The following is a 22926-nucleotide window of genomic DNA, read 5'->3' on the forward strand; positions in this document are numbered from 1 at the left end:
ATGACGGCGGAAAAGAGCGGGCCCGTTGTAAACGGTAAACAAGGCGAGGACCCTGAAGGCTCAGCCTCCAGTGTGGACAAGCAGGAGTACCATGAGAGGGGCCACTGGAACAACAAGATTGAGTTCTTCCTGTCCGTCGCCGGGGAGATCATCGGCCTCGGCAACGTCTGGAGGTTCCCTTACCTCTGCTACAAGAATGGAGGAGGTAAGGAGGGGAAGGAGAGATCAGGACTCTCCTACTGCACTGGTCATGCATATATATATATATATATACTGTATACAATATATATATACCTGCATGGAGGGACCAGGTGAAGGAAAGGCAATGTTGTAGATAAAATGAGTTATTTTGGCGAGATGGAAATGGAAGAATTGAGTCTTTAGTGAGGGAAAAGACAGCATGATGATACAAATTAGGTTGAGGCACTTTTAAACACCTTTGAACACATATTAAATTCTTCAAGATAATTAATCCGAGCACTGTGACGTTTTAAGATGGATCGCTGGGAGAGATGGCTAATAACTATGTGTGTTCTGATCTTCATCAAAGGAACGGTGTATTGAACGGTTGTCGTCTGTAAGGCTGGCTGCTTGATTTGGTAGGATGGTAGCTAGCAAGCCCAGCATGGAGCCACATCATCCACCTCATTAAAAGAGAGGTCATGTTCATGTTGGCAGTGCAGCACTGGAACCCAAAATGTCTGGTAACCGCCTAATTGTTTTGAGTTCAGTTGAAGGGTAATGCCAATAGGTAAGATAGATAGGCTAAGATTAATTCAGATAGGTAAGATACAGGGTGACGGTAAGATAGATAGGTGAGGTTCAGATAGGTAGGGTAGATAGGTCAAGGGTTATTTAGATAGGTAAGGTAGATAGCTGAAGTTCAGTTTATTTCATATAGATAAGATAGATAGGGGACGTTCAGATATATACGATTTAAAGTAGATTGTTGACACTCCGTTGTGTTGTGGGAATGTGAAGGGGCCTTCTTCGTTCCGTACGTCATCTTCTTTGTGTGCTGTGGCATCCCCGTGTTCTTCCTGGAGACCGCCCTGGGCCAGTTCACCAGCGAGGGAGGCATCACCTGCTGGAGGAAGGTCTGCCCGCTCTTTGAGGGTGGGTACAATCCAGGGGCTCTTCTGCATTTTCCTGATCCCACATAGCAACGGTCATTTGGGATCGCTGCCTGATAAACTTTGAGTTTGAAACTCTGTTTAAAAAACACAATGTAACTCTCATAATAATCACTGATGATGGTTAACTGGGAAAGCTGGAGCATTTGAAGGTAGAAATGCTTAAGTTCCTCCCCACCCCAGTTTATTATTACTTATTATCAATGCACTCATATCATTGAATCATCTTTTATTTAAACAAAGACGTCTGCCTTAGCAAAGGAAGGACAAAGTCGAGGATTTTGTTTATTTATGATCATTGGACATAACAGCCAACTATTCCCACTGTTGTAATTTTCATATATGACCTGTATCTGTATGGACCAATGAGCAATAATTTTTCCATCTCATTCCTTCCCATGGACTCTTCAGGGATTGGCTACGCGACCCAGGTGATTCAGGCTCATCTAAACGTCTACTACGTGGTGATCCTAGCCTGGGCTATCTTCTACCTCTTCAACTGCTTTACCACCGAGCTGCCCTGGGCTAACTGCGGCCACTACTGGAACACAGGTGGAGACTCATATTAGACTATCAAATATTCACTGTGAAGGCCTTGGCACAGTGTGTCATCAACCAACTGTCCCAGTGTAATCATCATGAATATTCAGTCAAGCAGATTCTGGGAGTCGTGTTGTTTCTGTGGTTCACTATGGTCACACGGATTCTGTCAACTGTTTATCAAGTCCTGCCTACTGGACGCTGATTGGCTCCACACTCAAGCAACTGAGAGCAGAGACTGATTTACTTTTTTGGGGGAATAAGTGGGTGGGGAATTAGTCGTTTGAACCAGGCACACAGTTTGTGATGGTACCCCTAATATCGTTTTAAAATGCTCTAATAGTTACAACTTTTTCATTAATTTTCCATCATGATAATTATCCATGCCAAGAATCAAGGACGGCACTAAAACCTCATTCTAAGAAAAGTTAAGGATAAGAGCCTCATCCAAATGGCATATGCTATCATTATATCATGATTAACAAGTCATTCTGTGTCCACAGAGAACTGTGTTGACATGTATGGAGCGAACGCCACCAACTTCACAAACCCAAACGCCACCTCTCCGGTCATTGAGTTCTGGGAGTAAGTAGTGCATCTCTCACTTCTATTTCTTTAAAACGAAGCCAAGTTACTGTTTTGATGAGATTCCTTATGAAATTCAGTTTATTTATACATTCTGTATATCACTGTAATGGGATCAGGGGAGTGTCAAACTTCTGTTTCTGCAGTGTCACATTCTCACCTACACATCTCTGAATCCTAGCTCATTTGTAATGCTTTTTCGGAGTCACCAACGACGTGGCTTTTCTCATGTTCGGATCAAAGGTCTCATAGCGTAAACACTGCTCTTGACCCCAATCTGTACCCTGGAGTCACAAATCAGAGCTTCTGCGGAAAGCCATCTGATTCACCCCGCTAACCTTATTGCCTAATAATTAGAACTGTCTTTACATAGTTGTGTCAACAAGCCCTGGGTAGGCAAGCTGCCTCCCAGCGTGAGCCGTGTATGGCAGCATTTCAAGCCAGGCCGGCGTGTTATATGCTGAGCAAACTTCCTGTCCCCCTGCCAGAGGCCATGCGCTCTGCTGTACAACTGCTGTGTACAGTATTCTTCTACATTCAACCAAACCACCTCCTATTTTCAATCATGTCAGAGTATTATTTAGATCATTTTATTGTTTTGTTACTTTGGCGTGTGAGGGAAATATTTGATCGTTAGCCGATAGCCAAAAGGAAAAAAGCGTGCCGTTGGAAACGGCAACTTAGCCAACTGCCAAGCTGGTGGCAGAGAGGAAAAATGACCGATGACCTCATCATATTCATGCCAAGACAGTCTATTTTTACACTATAAATGCAGTGTTCAATTCGTAGCAGAATGAAGAATTTCCTTGGATCTTAAAAAATATTATTTGCGTGATCCATTTTTTTTTTTCAATAATCTCGAGCGTTTGCCATCCAATTTCATTTTTTTCTATTTCGATCTTTACTGTTTTATATTGTGTTAATTGTATCATAGCATATGTAGATGCACGTCTTTCGAAAAACATGCATACGTCCACATGCAAAAGATTTCCATCCTAGAAAGCAGTTTATTTCTTCTATTCAACACCCTTCATTGATGGGGGTTTATCCCCCCGTGGACAGTGCTCATGGGGGATTTGCCTGATTCAATGGAGATTACAGATGATTATCAGCTAAAGGACTGTACACTTTGAGCTGTTCTTTCAGTCTCTTAAGCAGTCCAGAGCTGTCCTGTTGTGTTAGTCACCAGACTTTGTCACTACAAAGTGCACTCTTCCCTCTTTCCTCTTTCCTGAAACTGTTTTGTTAGATAGTAGTCACTGGTCAAAGATGTTTCTTAGAAAAAGTCTCACGGGAAAGTACTTTAGTAACAAGTTATACTGGATAAAGCAGCAAATCATTTGATACCAGCAGCACCGTATATTACGCCCGGAAGAGATTTACAGTACGTGTGCATGTGTACAATGTAAATTACATTAGCATGCGCCGACACTGGCTACCAACACTTCCTGTCCCCTTCATTCACTGGCTGTGGCCGGAGGAAGGGAGGTGAGCGGGTCGAGGGGGGGCTGTGTTGGACCTGGAGAGTGGAAGGCCACCAAGAACATGTCACTATGATCAATGGCTGCTGCAGGGGCCTTGAGGGTGAACCGAGAGGCAAGCGCTTGGCAGGGCCTCGTATACCTCTCTGGCTAGTTTTTTTGCAGTTTTTTTTTCTCCTTCTTCTTTCCCCTCTTTGCTGATTCCTGGCCATGTGTCAGCGAACAGGAAGTAACAATCGCTGAGACGCAACTAATGACAACCAATGATGTCATCGTTAGGGATAGCATGCCCAGATTCCCATGGCGACCACTGTTGCACGCGTTATCATATGGCGAACTGATAGAAGAGGTGATTTGTTAGCGTAGCGTAGTATGGGCAACCATGGGTTTCTTCATGTCAAATAAGGCAATGGGAAATGGATACATTTGAACTATGAATGTAGGGTTAAAAAAACCTGCTGTATAATTCTGTGAATTTGACAGTAGGTAGAGTAACATCACCCCAATTCACACAATCACACCTCCACCTCTATTTCCTCCCATCCTGCTAGCTGTGAGTGAAGCAGACTGTATCTGCATGGATGCCTTGTGAGGTCTCAACTCGCCCTGACATTATTCATGACTCTGTTTATGTAAAGAACACTTTCTCTATGTGCCCGATTTCACAGTAAATCAATAATAATACAAGAAGTACTACACTCCTTCAAATAATCCCATGAAATTAAGATTATCATAAATACTGTTAGATATCAGAGCCATCATTAAAGTGACATTTGAAACATAAAAATAGTAGTAGTATGTATTTATATGTTTCGGAAGAATATGAATGTCTACTTTTTTACTTATTCTGCGGTTTAGTAAAACATTTATTGTAACCTATGTATATATGTTGTATGTTATTGTATGCTGCTTCTTGGCCAGGTCTCTCTTAAAAAGAGGAGACTTTTCTTGGTTGAATAAATGTTAAATACATCAACTTTTCTTTAATCATTAGTTGTTATTTTCCTTCCCGTGTAGACGCAGAGTGCTGAAGATATCAGATGGCATCGAGCACATGGGCAGTATTCGCTGGGAGCTGGCCTTCTGTCTGGCCCTGGCCTGGTTCATCTGCTACTTCTGCATCTGGAAGGGACCCAAATCTACCGGCAAGGTAACACTCACCTGACCATCCACCTGTGTGAGTACAAGCACACACACAGGGAGTCATCCTGTTTGTTTGTGTCTGTGTGCATATTTGTGCATGTACTTGTGCGTGTACTTGTGCGCTTGCTGTAATCTGACGGTTTACTATAGCAATCCTTACGCTCTGTTGAAAGAAGAAACAAGGCCCAAACAACAGGAAGCGGCACAAAAACATAACAAAAGTGTTGCCACTCATCGCCCCCTTCCCCGCCTCCTTAACAGCTCTCTTTCACGGAGAAAAGTCTCTGTGAAACTTCTGCATTCCCCTGCTCTTGTGAGCAGAGGAGAAAGCATATCTCTTAATTTGCTCCCTGTCTTGTTTCTCCCTCTCTCGTCCCCCTTTCCGCTTGAATGTGCTCTCTTCGATTCTTACGGGCAGCCGGCGTTTCACTGTCCACCTCACTCAGCAGCCTTGGAGAAGCACTTGAAAGATTCAATGAGACAGAGTGACAATAGAGGGAAAGAGAGAGGGAGAGACAGGGAGAAGGAGGGAGAGAGGGAGCGAGATGGAAGTGGATGGTCGGAGAGAGAGGGAGAAGGGGAGAGAGGGAGAGGAGGAAGGGCGTTATGTGCACAGGTAAAAAATAAAGTTAGAGAGACGTATGAGGTGAAATGCACAATACATTGTACTTGATAGGGAGTTGGATTTTGATTTCGGGGTGGGGGGGAGGGTAGGATTTGTAGCTTAACCTATATTTTGCTGAAGTGCCCTCCGTCTGGCAAAGTAAAGCAGGAGTTGTGGGGTGGGGGTGGAGGTGGTGGTGGGGAGGATGGGGTGGTGCTTCTTCATGGCTCAGCTTTAGTGAGCCGTCCAAGATTGATTCCCGTATTCAGGGGAGAGAAGTAGACCGTTCATGAGGGGCATGCAGAGTAACCCCCCTCACATCCCTACCGGACCCCTTTTCCTACCCTACTACTCCACAACCAGCCCCTCTCTCTCTACCCCTCTCTCCCTTGCTCTCTTGCTCTCCCTCTGTCTCTCGGTCCCACTATCCTTTTTTCACTCATCCTCTTTGAGAAAAACCCCAGCGTGCTCACTGCGAGAGAGAGGGAGTGGGAGAGAGAAAGAGAGAGGCTTTCTTCTATACAGAAAACCACAATCCATTCAGAAGTCTCCTCCATCTTCACTAAGCTGTTTGCTTTTGCAGGGCCATGGTTGCCAGCCATTCTCCCTCCTGTACGATTTAAGGCCGGTAGATTTGCTGCAGCCCGAGAAGATGCTCCTTGGGTGAGCTTGAAGGAGCATGGGGTGTATCCAAAGTCACAGCGAGATGGGGTATGTTTCTACGCTGTTTGAGACGAAGAGTGGGTAAAGAGAGAGAGAGAGAGACGGAGAGAGACAGAGAGAGAAAGAAGGGAGAGGAAGATGTACAGCAGGGAGGGGGTGTGGGGAGTTGGGAGAATGAGGCTGAAAGAAAAGAGTTACAGGAAGAGAGTGCTTGTGTGGTTTAAGATGTGTAATCGTTTTATAGGACAAATTGTTGCTGGACGGATGAATTAAACGGAAGAAGGCCTTTTTTCCCACACTCTCTCCGTGGGCTGTCATAGGGTGAGAGCAGTGGCCAGATATGTTTCACGCCGTGCCCAGCTCCATTATGGCCAGCTCCATAGTGTCTGGTCCGCCTCCACCCTAAACAGACTGGCTGACTTTCTGTTCAACGTGATGTAATGAACCATGATTCGTATGCAATTGTGTGCGTGTGTATGTATGTGTGTGCGTCTGTGTGTGTGTGTGTGTGTTTGTGTGTGTGTGTGTGTGTATGTGTGTTCATCTGTGTCACTAAAGGGTAATCTGTAAACTAAGCGGGTCTGACATACAGTGGACAGGTGTACACAGCCAACACTTTGTATGGATGTCCAATGCTTGTGTGTGCAATTGTGTGTGTGTGTGTGTGTGTGTGTGTGTGTGTATTGCAAAAAAAAAAGAAGAAAATGCAGCATTTTCCCACACTACAGGCATCACTCCTCTGGACCGCTCCTGTCTAACAGACAGAGCCAGAAGAGCTCTCTTTTCTTCCCACCCCCTTGTCCCTCCCCGGCCTGTTCTGTCCTCAATTGGACCTTGACGGCATGCCAGCAAACCAGGGGGACGTTCGTTGCCCACCGACGCTTTCCAAGAGCCGGGGTCTTTTGTCCCAGCAGGCTTCCTAGGAGCCTCGAGATGGGGAAGCGCAGCTTAGAAAAGAGCTTGGGTTTGGAGGTTAGCGGGCGCTAACACACAAACACCCATACTTTAGTATGGGGTGTTTGCGTTGGGTTTCTCTTAGCTGCTTTCTTTGCAGTAGACTTCGGGCCTACTATGTGTGATCCGACTCCTACGAAGGGCTTCCCCTAACCTTCACGTTACTCCTTCAATGGGTGGGGTCAGGGGTCAGCTCTGACGCCTCACAGTGAGGTCACTACCTTCTGATCTGAACGGGCGCCGCAGCTGGGCTGTCTGCAGGTTCTCGTTGTGTTCATGCTAGGTTTCCCCCAGGAGCATCTGCTTCCTGAGCTTCTGCTGCTGTGCAGCACAGTTCAAAAGAAGTCAATTGTTACCATTGTTACTGATGCCGTTTGATGACTGAGCATTTCATTAGTTAAGGCCATGGAGACGGGATTCAGAGTGGAGGTAAATCAAAAATAAATCACTCTCTCCTTAATTGTCTGACCAATCGAGCACAGTGTTCCCATCGCCGTCGTCCCAGCAAGTCACAAAAAGCTTGGAGGTTGAAGAAGTGCTGAAAAAGAGCGGATCATTTTTGTTCTTAGAAACTGTCCAAGCCCATTTTTTCCGCAATAAGTATTCTGCCCATTGAAGACATGCACGTTAGGATAGCAAACAAAAACATCATGGATCAACAAACGTTGAATCAATAAAATGTGTGCGTGGTACAACACGGTTGTTCTGTTTATCTCAAGGTGGTGTACGTGACGGCCACATTCCCCTACGCTATGCTGTTGGTCCTGCTGATCCGAGGGGTGACACTGCCAGGAGCCTGGGAGGGCATCAAGTTCTACCTCTACCCGGACATCTCCCGCCTCTCAGACCCTCAGGTAGGCCCTCAATGCTCTAATAGTGTGTGTCTGCATGGGGACGCGTGTTTGTTGCAGTTCATTTGAGAGACGGACATAATTGTGTTCTGTTTCATTGAGAGGAGAAGCTGGATGTATCAGCAAATTATTATTTTAAGCAGAAATAGAGAACATAGGGAGGAGAAAATAGCTAAGAGAAACAGTTGCCTCTGTTTCCTGGAGCCTCCATCTTTAGCAGCAGTGAATAAGACTATCGTGAAAACTGCTATATTGCACTACCGTGATACTAAAACAAACAACCACAGGTGATGCGAAACAACTGCCATCAATTCCAAACATATATTATCCATGATACTGCTGTGTCTGAGTATAAGAGTGTAACACAGCTGGGAATATGAGGATGAGGATGAGGAAACTGCTGTATCCACATTTCAGTTCCCTCGCCTGTTTGTCTATTTAGTGTAGAGTATCATAAATCCTCGTCTAATTTGAAGGGGAGAGACCCGGAGCACAAAGACACGGCTTTGCTTTGGCACGATAGCTGCTCAGAGCTTTAGGAGGCTGGTTGTCTGCGTGGGCAATTGTTCCATTTAAACTTAGACTGTACAAATGTGGTCAACAAGAGCCGAGCTCTTGCGCTTGGTTGACTTTTTTGGATAAACTATAAGCCATACGCTGCCAAGATAAGCTTCTTGACATTTGACAGTTTGTAATGTATTTTTTAACTTTTACGTTTTTACTGTAAAAGTATAAGTGGTGAAGAAACTGCCAGAACACACAAGGCCCATAACGACGTTGCAGCAGTGCATCAAAACAGTGAAATCCAATCATAATCAAAAAATCGAAAAGTACTTACTGGTTTGTTTTTTAGAGCTTCAACCAGTGGTCTTACGCAGCTTGCCCACTGCATCCGTCAGTCAACGGACGACGGAAGGCGTGTCTGACGGATGGGGGAGTGGTATTTGCCGAAGGAGCCGTGATCTGATTGGCTGACGGATCCGTCGCAGCCTGAAAAGTTAAAATTTTCACAACTTCTGAACGCAAGAGACAAAGCCGACGGAACGGACAGACCCACAATGCATTTCGGGACCGCCCCATGCAAAGTCAATGAGATCTATCAACGGACGGATGCAGTGGGCAAGGGGTGTTAGCTTACTGTTTTAGAAATTAAAAATATACATTCAGGTAGAAAACTTTTTGTCTATTAAAAATATTGACATTAACTAATTATTTGCGTTGGAGTTGCACTTATGTCAACTCATCACTGCAGGCCTTGAAGCAAACGTATTAGTTCTGACTTAGTAATAAAAAAATAAAAAGTTATCAAACGGCACTGGCAGTGACCTGAAGGTCGCTGGGAGAAGAGTGGGATATCTGCTGGGGCCACGACTCCATCACAGAAAGTCTGCATTCAGGGTCAAGTGGGGATCATCAATACTGCAGACAGCCATCTACTACCTCCGAGCTCTCGATCCAGCTCGGATGCCATCATCTACTGTAGGAGTTCTAAGCTGCTCCCATTGGTCAGATCCAAAATCCCATGCGATGAGGCAATTTTCAACAAAAGTTTGAATATCCAGAACGTTGCTGGTTGCGCCTGAATCAGGTCACACTTAACTTTGAAGCTACTGGTCAGGTCATCACTTTTTGAGGGAATGCCAGCGGTTTTCATATTTTCATGATTGCAGCTTAAAAATTGTTTCATGTTTTCATTACAATTAAAACTAATTACATATTTAAGCAAAATGTTTTAAGCATTTCGAAAAACGTTGCCATTCGACGTAGTCATTTTTGACTTTCCGGAATTTCCCATTACTCTATCAAGGCCGCAATGTTACATCAAATGTAAGTGGTCTGTGCCACTGCTGGTCTTATCAGTGGCCACAAAAGTAGTAAGCGTGTCTGTTCACACTAAAAGGATGGGTGCACACACCAACGCACACACACTTGACTGATTGATTGATTGGTTAAGATAATGTAGAATGATAGACAGACAGACAGATAGATACTGTAGATAGAGAGATTCATAGAAAGATAGAACAGCGGTTCAATGGACAGGGTCTGTCAATGAGATCACTATGCAGAATCTCCTGCTGCTTTACTCACAGGCAGTTGATGGACAGAATGAGACACAATGAAGGTGCTAATCAGACGTTATGCTTCGCAACACCTCAATGGTCTCTCAGGGACTCATCAGCCAGTCTCCGGTACACTCCACCTGCTGGCTAACCGCTTAGTGTTAATCACTCTCAGCCCAGAAAGTTAGCAGGGATACACGCTTATTGGTTAAATGAATCATTTTCATTCATGAGCTTAACTTTGTGAGACACACTGGGAAGATTGTGAGACACAGGGAGAAGAAGAGACAGGGAGAGAGAGAGATGCACACGCACACACACAGACACACAGGAAGAGATAGAGGGAGAGACCATTAAAGAGAGAGAGAAGCAGCCACATATGGAGACTTAGGAAGATAAATAATGTTGGAGGAAGATAAAGGGGCACAGCTGTTTTGGCAGAGGGAGACATTATCTCTGACACCAAAGTTAAATTAGATTCCTCGGCCACATGGGGGTCTTTGTTCTGTTTGTCACCGGGCTGTGTGCTGGCTCCTCCATCCTCCACACACATTGTCATACCGCCCTTTTTACGATTTCTTGTCTTTTATTTTTCCAGAGTCCCCCCATGCCCCAACACACACACACACACACACACACACACACACACACACACACACACACACACACACACACACACACACACACACACACACACTGAGCCACAGCCCCAACAGATCCAAACACAGGCTGTGCAAATTAGGCCCAACATCAACAAGTGATTCTCTGCGCGGCCCGGGGCCCGCTACGCCTTGCCGGGCCCCGGAGCGCCAGAGCCCAGAGGTGAACTAAAGAGAACATTAATGAACATTAGGGGGAGAATGGCCCAGTTCTTCCACAGGAACAGTCCCGTGTGTTTGCGAGGTCAGAGGAGTTACCGTGGTTACTGAGCAAAAGGAGAGAAGACTGTGTGTTTGTGAATTGTTTCTCGGTGGGGGAAATGAGATTAGTGAGTGAATGGCGATGTGAGAGAGAGAGAGTTTTACAGAAGAAGCCGCGCCGCGCTGAGTTTGAATTCCCCGGCAGTCTCTGTGTTCAACCTCTTGGTTCTGTTGTTGGCCGGTTCGCCGCCGTAGGAAACCGCTTTCTCAATGCGATGTATCTAGGACAGCGTGTAAGTTTGTGCACCAACCATGTAGCTAATACATATGAAACTCTACCGGCCCTTTTGTTTTCATATAAATGTGATGCAAAATGGTTCATGGGAATAGAGTATTTAATCACTTCTTACTTCAAAGGAGCCGCGTGATTGCTTTTTAAAACCACAATCGATTGCTTTAACTTTGATGTTTGGTGCTTTTATGTCACATCCTGGTTTAGCTACAGAATAGATCTCTGGCTGAAACTGATGGCTTTGACTTTGTGTCCGGACAATTATTAGAACAAGGAAACCCCATTAATAGGCTCTCCCTACAGCTGTGGAAACATGGTGGTGCAACATGGGGGAATCCATGGAAGAGGAGCTGCTCACTATAGATGTATATATATAAACACATATGGCTCATTCTAAGGTCAAGAAAACGATTCTTAGTTTCGTGAGATTAGACGCTCATCAAAACATACTTTGATTACTTTAATACTACCACTACATTAATTGTCAAATCGAAATTTATCCAGCATGAAAACTCTATGAACTAAATTTGTTCACCAATCAAAAATGATATCCGAATCTATCTATTTCAGTGGTTAATGAAGGCCGTTTTATGGATGAGATGCAGCCTACCAAACGGCTCCACACCTAACCTTTGTCTATAGGTAGCAGGGCTGTCCTTACCGCCTGAGTATGGTCTGGCCGTCTGTGTGTCGGAGGTTCACTGAGGTTTATAACGGTATTTATATCAGCATTGTCATGGGTGGAGTACGACATGAACCTTGAGGCGCTGTTCCGCTTAGTGTCTGCTTTCAGGAGGTGGGTTCATGATGTTCTACCTCTCGGAGGCAAAGGGACGTTTCCTTAGTCCCGCATGAGGAGCATCTGATGTCGGAGACACATGGCACAACTATGACCAGCGTGGGAGTCTTTCAGTGGAGTGTGCGGACGTAAATGATTTCATAGCCTTACCTAAAGCTTACCGTTATTGGATGTTGGACAAGGTATCACGTATCATTTCCACTGTCAATCAGAGAAACTTATGGGAAGTCAACGGACAGTTCTGCAAAAAGCTCATTTCTAATATGTGTGTGTAAAACGTGTGTGTGTGTGTGTGTGTGTGTGTGTGTGTGTGTGTGTGCTTGTCTGCGTGCTTATGCAACACAGGTATGGGTGGATGCAGGAACTCAAATCTTCTTCTCATACGCCATCTGCTTGGGCTGTCTCACTGCTTTGGGCAGCTACAACGCCTACAACAACAACTGCTACAGGTAGGGCAAAGAGCAGTATTCAACCCACTGACTGAATGCCTCAGCAAGACCCATCGTTCATAGTGTCGTGGATGTCAAGCTACTGCTTTTAGTTAAGAGAAGAGCCAAAAACATTGGTGTTCATGTAGCAGACCTTTTTACCCATAGCCACTGGCTTATGAATATTGCTAAAGGCGGTTATAAAACGCTGTTTTGTCCAGTGATATTGTGATAACATCGGGATAGACTCATCCACCCCACAAATCCGCAACAATGATGTGCGCCCAAACTTGGGGACAGTTCCTCCACTTGTTGAAGTCCTCTCTCTCTGTCTTGTGTTCTCTCCCCCTGACGCCTCCTCCCTCGCTGGCTCTCCTGTGGCTGCTGGCTTCCAGGGACTGCCTCATGCTGTGCTGTCTGAACAGCGGCACCAGCTTCGTGGCGGGCTTCGCCATCTTCTCTGTGCTGGGCTTCATGGCCTTGGAGCAGGGCGTCCCCATCGAGGCGGTGGCCGAGTCGGGTGAGAATGTCGCTCTGCACATTGGATGTTGTGTGTATAATATCGTTAGCCTCATAGAATGATTGCCTGAGTCATTTGTTGGACAGATCGTGATATCCATCCTAATTCTATATATAACACTGCTGATTCACTGTGTTTCATTGGCTGTTTCTTAAGTGTAATTCCGGTGAAAATGAAACCCAGGGTCTTTTTCGACATGAAAACAAATAAAATACGTTTTCCCGGAGCAACTCTAACAGCCCAAATGGCTTCCATTGCATTGCCTAGGGGCAGCGCGAAACGCTTCTAAATCTGCAATCTTTAACCACTAATATTGCTCAAAATAGCACCAAACCTCTGCAGTAGCATGACTAGAGTCCCTACACATAAAATTAAGCATCAACAACTTAGTTTGCGTACCGGGAGTTTATTAAAAAAGACTGTTTTACAAGTCGGTAGGTCCATGTTTACAGGAAGTCCATACAAGTCGATTATCAAATGCACCAGAGTTCAGTTCAAGGAGGAAAGTTGTTGAATTTATTCCAAGGAAATGCATGTTAAACTCCAATAATTGTTCTTACACAACTTGTTTATTCCATTTATTCCAAGCTCTCGACAGTATAGCAATCCAGCATCGCCACAATGGCTGGAAAAAACTCTCCAGCCGTTCCCACGTAAATGGCTACCGTAAATAATATAATGGTGGCGCCAACTAATTTAACTTAAAAATATTTTGTCTGTAACTTACATATGCAACTCCTTTCATTTCTGTGACAACACTATATTGACACAAACAGCCAAGTATCAAGAGGGGATTGTTAAGTTAAATTGGTTGGCGCCTCTATTCGACTAAATACATGATGAACCTTAAAATATGACTTAGGCAATTATGCTATGAGGCTAAAGATATGCAAAATGTTTGCTTTCTGAAAGAAAAAAACACACACAGCGTAGCTCCGGCTTGTATGTCAGCAACAAGGGTACAGTATTCTTTCAGATGGATATGCCGTTCACACGAACACACAGAGGGCCCTATTTTAACGGTCTGAAACGCAAGTGAGAAGCGCCAAGCGCAAGTAGCTTTGTGGGCGGTTCTATGGCGATGTTGCTATTTTACTGGCGCAAAAATGACTCTTGCGCCCCGCGCAAATCTAAAAAGGGTTGGTCTGAAGTAGCCTAATTACCCGTAGGTGTGGTTTGGGTGTAACGTGCAATGAACCAATGAGAGTGCCATCTCCCATCCCCTTTAAGAGCCATGAGCGCTTTTGAATCTGACGAGTTGATATTTTGACAGCGCGTCTGCAGTCTCCGATGAGACAGATGCACATGAATTTCAAACTTCAAATGGCTCAGTTTATGGCCAAATAATATGGCCTAATTCACACATGGAATAAGGTTTTCTTCCACAACTTCAGAAATACTGAGTCCTCAAATAAATTTCGTCAAAGAAAACTTAACACACATATTATATGCGGTAACTGTGGTTCTATTTAATGATTTACGCAATACATTATAAACATCATTTTTTTATCAGTATTGTATGCATTATCGTTATCGACTTGTGTTCCTAATATGAATGTGTCCCCCTGTTAATATACATTGCCATGGACTGTATTATGCTTTACGTGTTTAGTTTGCGTGTGTTTAAACAGATGGACTCACACACGCGCGCCCACATTCATTAATTATTTTACACATACGCACACGCGCGCCCGCATTCATTCATTCTTTTTAACACTCACTCACGGTAAAACAGTGTTTTCTAACGATCAAATACTCATCAATCCTAAAAGTTATGGGCATGTACACGATGTCTGTGTCAAAAAAATATGTGTTTGCTGTATGGTGTTTGCAGATGCATTGATTTAAAAGTACAACTTATTACCGTTGTATCAGCTGTTCTTTCCCAAATAATTTACCAAGAATGTGTGGCTAGGTAGATGAGAGAAGCAAAGTGTATGCGCGAGGTGCACAAGCAACATTATGCATGCGTCCTTAAAATAGCATCTGAACAACGCGCCACTGACTTTAAACCAGGTATTTCGTGGTTTGTGGCGCAAGTGATTTCTGAAACTGCAAAATAGCACCAGGGAACGTTTGCGCCAGAACACGCCTCCTCCTTTCGACGAACCGCCCCTTGGGGCGCAAGATCATTCCCTAATTTACCGACGCGTGGCGCAGGAGGGAAAAGAACACTCTGCGCCAGTTGCAAACTAGCAACGACACATGCGCCAGTGAGAAAGTCAATTGCGCCGGATGCAAGATAGGGCCCAGAGAGACACTGGCAAATGCACAAATGCAGCATTTACGAAGAACAATGGATCCAAATCTCGGTCCCAATAAGTTGCGCTAACCAAAGACGCACAGTTCTGCTATGTTGTGCTCAACTCCACCCCTAGCCTCCGAGCCTGCTACGGTATCACTTATTAAAGTCACCTTCAATTATTTCTTACACAGCGAAGTGAACCACCACTCAGCTGGATGCCTCAGAGCTGCACAGCCTCAAAGAGTGAACCATTATTGAATATTTTACCAGGTCGTCTAGCAAGCAACCATCAAAACCAATGCACACACACACACACGCACGCACGCACACACACACACACACACACACACACACACACACACACACACACACACACACACACACACACACACACACGGTAGGTGTGAAAGAACATAATCACACTCCATGATATGAATATGTCTGCTCACCGTCACTGAACAGTGATGTCATGGCTTCTTAATGTGTTGCCTCATTTGACCTCCTATGTATTTCAGTGGCCAGACACTGACACTGGTGCAACTGTTTGTGTGTCAAACATTGTAGAAATGGTCTATTCCCTTTTCACAACCTGTGATAATGAATGTATCCCAAATACCTAGCCATAGCACCTGAAATACCAAGCGAATACATTCCCATACATTATCGTCTGGTTTAAATTGCATTATACCACTACAGGAACAAGCCTTGTAAGCAGCATCATCATCATCATATCATCATCATCATCATCATCATCATCATCGTCATCGTCGTCAGATTAAACAAATATAATATAAATATAAGAATACATAAGAATACCAATTATTAAATACGTAGGATGGATAAAGATTAATAAATCAGAGGAATTCTAAAACAATAACATAAAAATAATATAATTATGACATTTTATTAAAGATCATATAAGAAATGAAAGCAATAGTAATTGAAACTAAGGGCCTCAAATATGGATGAGCGTGAAACAGCCATAGATAAATACCTCATTCATCCACTAAGGTCTATCAAAGGTACTGCGGTGTGGAGAGTGACAGTAGAGCTGCTCTGTGTAATGCAGGTCCCGGCCTGGCCTTCATCGCCTACCCCAAGGCGGTCACCATGATGCCCCTGTCCCCACTCTGGGCCTGCCTCTTCTTCATGATGCTCATCTTCCTCGGACTGGACAGTCAGGTCAGAACAAGTCCCAGCACGATTTGCTAAGGGGAACAGCGGAACTACCTACCTCCTACCTGGCTGCACACAATCCGGCTTATGACACGCTACGAAACGCTAAGAAATCAATACTTTCTTAGATACTTTATTTATTTGAAAAAGGATTCCATTGCTTACGCAAAAGGTTGGAAATAGCATTCATAGCAACTGGTCTTCTCTACAGAAATAACAGACAAAGGAATGCCGTAATTGACAAATCAAAATCAAGTATTCATCAAATGAATGTTATTGTATTGGGAGCTTGCGGTTCTGTTTTAGGTAAGAGGGTTGGTTGATTCACCTCAAGTATCTTGATTGATAAACCATATAGAATTGTATCAGCTCAGTGAACATTGAAAATACCATATTTAACCTTATTGTTCTTTGTCAAAATTCAAATCAATTGTAACTGGAGTTCTTTCATTTGCCATTTGGTTTCAGACAATGAGGGTGTGATAGGTGATTAGTAAGGCATTACTCTTACAATTGAAATTCATTATTACAATTGAAATGTGTTATTATGAAAAGCAGGTAATTAAATATAAGAAAAGGATTAGTGGCCTTTGTGAAAATCCCAAGCTAGAATTTGTTTGATTTGGGATCATCTTCTGATTTGCCTTGGTGCGTGTGTTCCAGTTTGTGTGTGTGGAGAGTCTGGTGACGGCCGTGGTGGACCTGTACCCCGAGACGTTCAGGAGGGGCTACCGCAGAGAGCTGCTCATCCTGGGCATGTCGGTGGTCTCCTTCTTCATAGGACTCATCATGTGCACAGAGGTAACGCGCTCCCGCCGTGTAACAGCTGGACCCCGTAACAGCTGGACCACGTAACAGCTGGACCACGTAACAGCTGGACCTTGTGACAGCTAGACCGCGTAACAGCTGGACCACATAACAGCTGGACCTTGTGACAGCTAGACCGCGTAACAGCTGGACCACATAACAGCTGGACCGCGTAACAGCTGTACTGCGTAGCCGCTGCACGGGTGGGATGAAAGGCTTTGAGTATTGTGCCTGTACGGGCGAGAGAGGGGACGAGAGAGGGCAGGAGGTCCAATGGAGCGATATTCTTCAGTGGAATCCTGGGAGATGAGTTAGAAAAAGCATATAGAGAGATTGTTTACAGATTTTGATCTAAAACCACACCAATAAAGTTGCTCATCTGGTTCCGGGCAGTGGTAGCTGATGCACACAGCTCATAGGAAGTAAGGGCACAGAAATATAAAAAAGTACGATACAACTAATGACCTTCTCTAAGTCGAAGCAATCTAGCAGCAGATAGCAGTGTAGTAGAAGCACAGTATGGTACTATGTGCTGTTCTAGGTGACTGCTGCTTCTTAGATAATTTTGAAAGCAAGTTCGAGCAACTTTAAGTGAAATGATTTGTTTGGGGAACCATGAACTACTTAATTGTCTTTAAAATCTGTCAAATTATAAACGTTCTTTCTAAGACATAATAATATTCATCTTGTTCAGCATCATCATCTTCAATGTCATCGTCACCAATGTCATCAGCTCCATTACGCCATCGTTTTCATCAACAACAGCAAAACATGACATTAACACCTCAGGTACTGTATATATTTTGAACATCTCTTGTGTTAAATATATTGGAACCATGGAAGAGAATATGGGGGCCAGCTCTAGCTCTTAAAGCTAAAATGCCCCTGAAAAAAGCTGGAAACTTAGCTTTTGGCACTCCCCTTCGGGCTTCCTCTAACTCACTCAAAGCCCGCATTTATTAGATTCTGCCCCCCTGAGAGTCCCATCGTAAAGAATGGGTCTGAGTGAGAATCCTTTTATAGTTCCCCATGGATATTGAGCCATGAAATGAAGATGAGAATCGAGCTTCAGTCTCCGAGCAAAGAATGGGAGAGATTCCACAAATCATGAAATCTGTTGTATCATTAATCATTGATAGCGTTGCGTATGACTGGCTACCATGCAGATAGCTATTTGCAAAGTTACAATCATCACACCGCTAACAGAAACTGGATTGTTCTGAGGCAAAAAACTGATCAATTACACATTAGGCAATACACAGGTATGATTTCAATTGGACTTTTCAACTATTTATTTTAGCTTATCAAATGAAGGGTATGCTACAATTTGGTTGCCTATGTTTGCAGATAGGCAAACTTAACACGCATGAAATGTGACAAAGAAATGTTATTTCAGCTTCGTAGCAATGGTAGCTGATTGACTGCTGTCTTGTCCAATCAGGGCGGAATGTACGTGTTCCAGTTGTTTGATTCTTACGCGGCAAGTGGGATGTGTTTGCTGTTTGTGGCCATATTTGAGTCTATAGCCATCGGCTGGGTCTACGGTAAGATATACTGCTTTCTATTATGGTATCTATAATATGAGTATCATTGTGTTATCCTGTTTATTATTTACAGTTTGTTTAACAGCAATTCAAATATGTCCTATCCTAAAATATGGTTCTCAGAAAAATACTGTACTTCTCTTTTCTCAAATGGATGCATGGTACCACTTGTAAACACTCAAAGCCATACACTGCATACTTCTTCTTGCTCACATTACTATTCCATCATTGCCCTCTGCTGGCGAACACTCTGAAACACATTTCATGGGCAGTAGCCCTTTACTCAAAGCAAGTCAAAACACACCAACATAGTGGGTCCATCTAAAAGCTGTATGTAGGCTATGGTTAAGAGACAGCCAATGGTAACGTGAGTGGTTAGTAGCAGTCGTGCTAGTAGAAGTCTGCTTGTGACCCACGTGTGACACACGCTGCGTTGTCTTCCAGGAAGTGACAGGTTCTACTCCAACATTGAGGACATGATTGGCTACAAGCCAGTCTTCTTCATCAAATGGTGCTGGATGATCCTAACCCCGGGCATCTGCGCTGTGAGTCCACTCCAAAACATGACCCATAGCATCAGGCCAGGTCAACTGAAGACACAAATCAACCAAATCATGACAACATATCATGGTGTTGTTCAGGAGAGTCGTGAAGGGTTTGATGAGGCCGGAGCCACGGGGTTTGTCCTCGGCCTGCCATCCCGCGACTGACGCAGTATTCAACCTACCGCTTGTGATCCTAGACATTCATCAGAACTTTCTGTATAGCTGAAATAAATTGTACATTTTGATCTGCTCTAAAAGAGGTCAATGCTTATGTTGTATCTCAGAAGGAGAATTTACATTTTAGTTAAGTTGTATCTCAGCACATAAACTAATTTTGGAAAGAAATGTATTTCGTTAGCCTCATAGCATAATTGCTGTGTTCATATTTTGGCCAAATTGTGATATCTAACCTGACTCTACTCTCCTAACACTGCTCATTTACTATCTCAGCCAGTCAGAGTGCTTTATACATTCCATAATCACTATCTGCCTATTATATTTCTTAAGCTAAATACAAAATGAACCTTAAAATATGACCGAAGCAATTATGCTATCAGGTTAACGATTTGAACCTTTATCCATTGAATATTGAATACATGCTCAGAAATAAATCCTATGCATATTTTTTATTGATGGATTGCGGTGATTATTAATTTCTTTTTCTATTCTTTGTTTTAACCTTAAATGCATGTGAAGCATCTTTGTGTACCTTGAGAAGCACTTGAAATCAATGTATCCCTATAACTATTATTGTGGTCATCAGTTGCTCACCGCGGATCCACTTCCCTCTGTTTGTTCTCCGCAGGCCATCTTCCTGTTCTTCCTCATCAAGTACAAGCCCCTGAAGTACAACAACGTGTACACTTACCCGGACTGGGGCTACGGCATCGGCTGGTTCATGGCCATGTCCTCTATGGTCTGCATCCCGTTCGGGATGATCTGGATGATCTGGAAGACCCCCGGCACCTTCAGCGAGGTGAACTCCAGCGCTGAGCCTTGAGGGGAACGCTAGCATGGCGTGATGATGCCCTGTTTACATGGCAGAAATATCCAGATGCTATGACTATCGTCTTGATTGGATCTAGATAAAAAAGGTCATCTTGTCAATAAGAAAGGCACCATGGTGTACATCTCCGTCTCAGCCTGTTTGTGCCGCCACAAACAGGTTTCATGTTTGACGTCCGTGGGTTTCACAAGACCTGAGAACGTGTGGATAGATAGCGACCGCGTTCCACCAGTTTATGTTGCCTTAGATAAGGCCGTAAATCATGTTTAATAATAGAAATGCCATGTCTAGGATTCCTGGAAGAGTGAGAGAAGAAGTCACAGAGCGACAATGTTTCAGAGACATTTGCATATGCCAGCTCCTTGTTGTAGAAAGGTTGACGACTGGTGTCATAGAGCTGAGCCTGTGACCTGACAACGCCGCCGCCAGAGATTTTGTCTTGAGGACAACCTATCGCTAGTCAGTCTAGATTTAACACGGCGTACGACACCACCTCCAGAGGTCGGTATGACAACGGTTGCCTTCATCTCTTATACATCCGTCCCTGCCCGTTAAAACTGGAAAACATTTCTATTTGCATTGAAATCTCACTACCAAATTTGTAATTGAGCGAATCAGACGCTGTTGTAAACAAGTGTCATTTTCCATAACACTTACATTTCTCTTTAACTATGATGGTTGTGGAGGATTAAGAATTTAAATGAGACCCAAAACAAAAATAGAATACAGTGACTGATGCACTGTGAAAAGTTCAGATTTGGTATTCATGGTCCTTTGTGATTGTGCATAAAGTAGCCAAATAACAAGAGTTGTATTCACGACTCTGCATGAGGGTTGATTTTCACAACATACAATCAATCCATTCTAATTCATAATGGAAAGTTTTCTCGTTTGGGTTTAACTGGACGGTTTGATTCAACAGACTCCTCAGAGTCTGTTGAATCTTCCTTGAACATTATCAGGAAATAACAATGTCCTCTCTCTCTCTCTCTCTCTCTCTCTCTCTCTCTCTCTCTCTCTCTGTGTCTCTCGCTCGCTCTCTGTGTGTCTCTCGCTCGCTCTCTCTCCCTCCCTCCCTCCCTCTAAACTGCGCTCTCTACAGAGGATGAAGAAGTTGACCACACCGAGTCCAGACCTGAAAATGAGAGGGAAACTCGGAACCACGAGTCCTTACGCCGTCAACGATGCAAAACCAAAGGCTGACGGGAAAGTATCCGCCCACACAGAGAAGGAGACGCATTTTTAACTGCCGCAATCAAGCAACGACCAAGCTGCCTGCCATTTCAACAACAATCATCACAGGAAATACAACAGGAAAGTTCAACAACGACGGTATCTCCCACTCAACCTAATTGGATGTCAAAAACAAAATGGAATTTTGCCTTTTTTGTTATTTTTTAAAACAAAACAAAACATAGTTGTGCCTTTGTTTTGCACAACAATTGATAGCAATCTTTTATTTTGTCTTAATAATATAACTAACAGGTTTTTTTTCTGTTTTCTTAACGAGTAATACAAAAACCAAAGGAGCTTTGGATGACATAGATGTTGTCCTGCTACCTGGTTAGTATATGTGACTCTTCTGTCCATGCCTTTACAACAAAGGCAATGTGTTGTAAAAAGGTTTACACTATTTTTTTGTAATGGCAACATGCTTCATGTTGTGTTTTTTCTCTTTTAGGTCTTAATATGTAGCTGGGTTTGGGGACCCATAATTTAATAGTATTCATTAAACACTTGTCCTAAGACTTATATGAGAGCAATGTGAATCAAAATAAGTTAAACGATGCAGATCGAAAGAGTTCTGCCGTTACAGAATCTGATGTGTTTTTCGCATTTCTTCCCAACAAAAAATTATATTGCTTTGCAAATTAGGAGCTAATTTGATTTCCTGTTTTGGCAGAAGAACTGCATTTGAAAACGTCTTAATCAAATAGCATGCAAAACTACCAAGGCAGGACTCAATTCTAGACTCGTGACTCATTTTGAAAACACTTTTGATTCCTCCCCACTCGGTTTCAGAGTGAAAGGCCTCATGGAGCTGTGTTCGACTCGCAGGTTGAGTCTAAAACACCCCCCTCTCTCTCTCTCTCTCTCTCTCTCTCTCTCTCTCTCTCTCTCTCTCTCTCTCTCTCTCTCTCTCTCACCCCCCCCCACACACACACACACACACACACACACGCTGCCTCCCTATAAGTCTCCGGTTCCCTGCCATTTCACAGTAATTATGTTGAGCCTAACGCACAGTGACAGACAGATAGATGTGTACCCCGCCCCCCTGCCTTTTTTATTTTATCTAAGACATCCTCCACCATGATGCCTATCAAAAACGTGGATCTCCTGAACTGCATCCTTGTGTTCATTCCCTTTCTCCCATCCCCCTCAACTTTCTCCTCCCCCTTTGTCTAGTCTGTTTCTTCTTATTCTACGAGTAATTTTGTCATCATACTCTCACATTCCACTCAAGGCAGAAACAGTGACATCATAATGTAACTGTGAGCAAATTGCTCTGGGTTTGGTCCCACACTTTTTTTATCAGCGTTGATTACGTGGAAGAACGATGCTTTGGAGGAAGCAAGCGGGTGATTCAGAGCTTGTTGTGTCACCCACGTCAAACCTTTCAAAGGAAATTAACCAGCGGTGGCAGAGATTAGATGTTTAGATTCCCGAGACCTATTTTAGGGGGTGGG

General features: G+C 43.8%; 1 protein-coding gene across 1 annotated transcript; it reads left to right on the top strand.

Annotated features, from left to right (window-relative positions):
- slc6a11b (solute carrier family 6 member 11b) lies at positions 1 to 21482 on the top strand (the record flags this gene model as incomplete). The annotated part of the gene is made up of 14 exons (XM_079748615.1): positions 1 to 205; positions 982 to 1116; positions 1545 to 1685; positions 2177 to 2258; positions 4757 to 4889; positions 7823 to 7957; positions 12311 to 12414; positions 12789 to 12913; positions 16228 to 16340; positions 16998 to 17135; positions 18583 to 18685; positions 19130 to 19230; positions 20036 to 20206; positions 21339 to 21482. The coding sequence occupies 14 exons, from the start codon at positions 1 to 3 to the stop codon at positions 21480 to 21482; spliced, it is 1830 nt and encodes a 609-aa protein (XP_079604741.1).
- Between the last annotated feature and the right edge of the window lie 1444 nt (positions 21483 to 22926).

Source organism: Pollachius pollachius, assembly GCF_949987615.1.
Source record: "Pollachius pollachius genome assembly, chromosome: 12".
Lineage (NCBI taxonomy): Eukaryota > Metazoa > Chordata > Actinopteri > Gadiformes > Gadidae > Pollachius > Pollachius pollachius.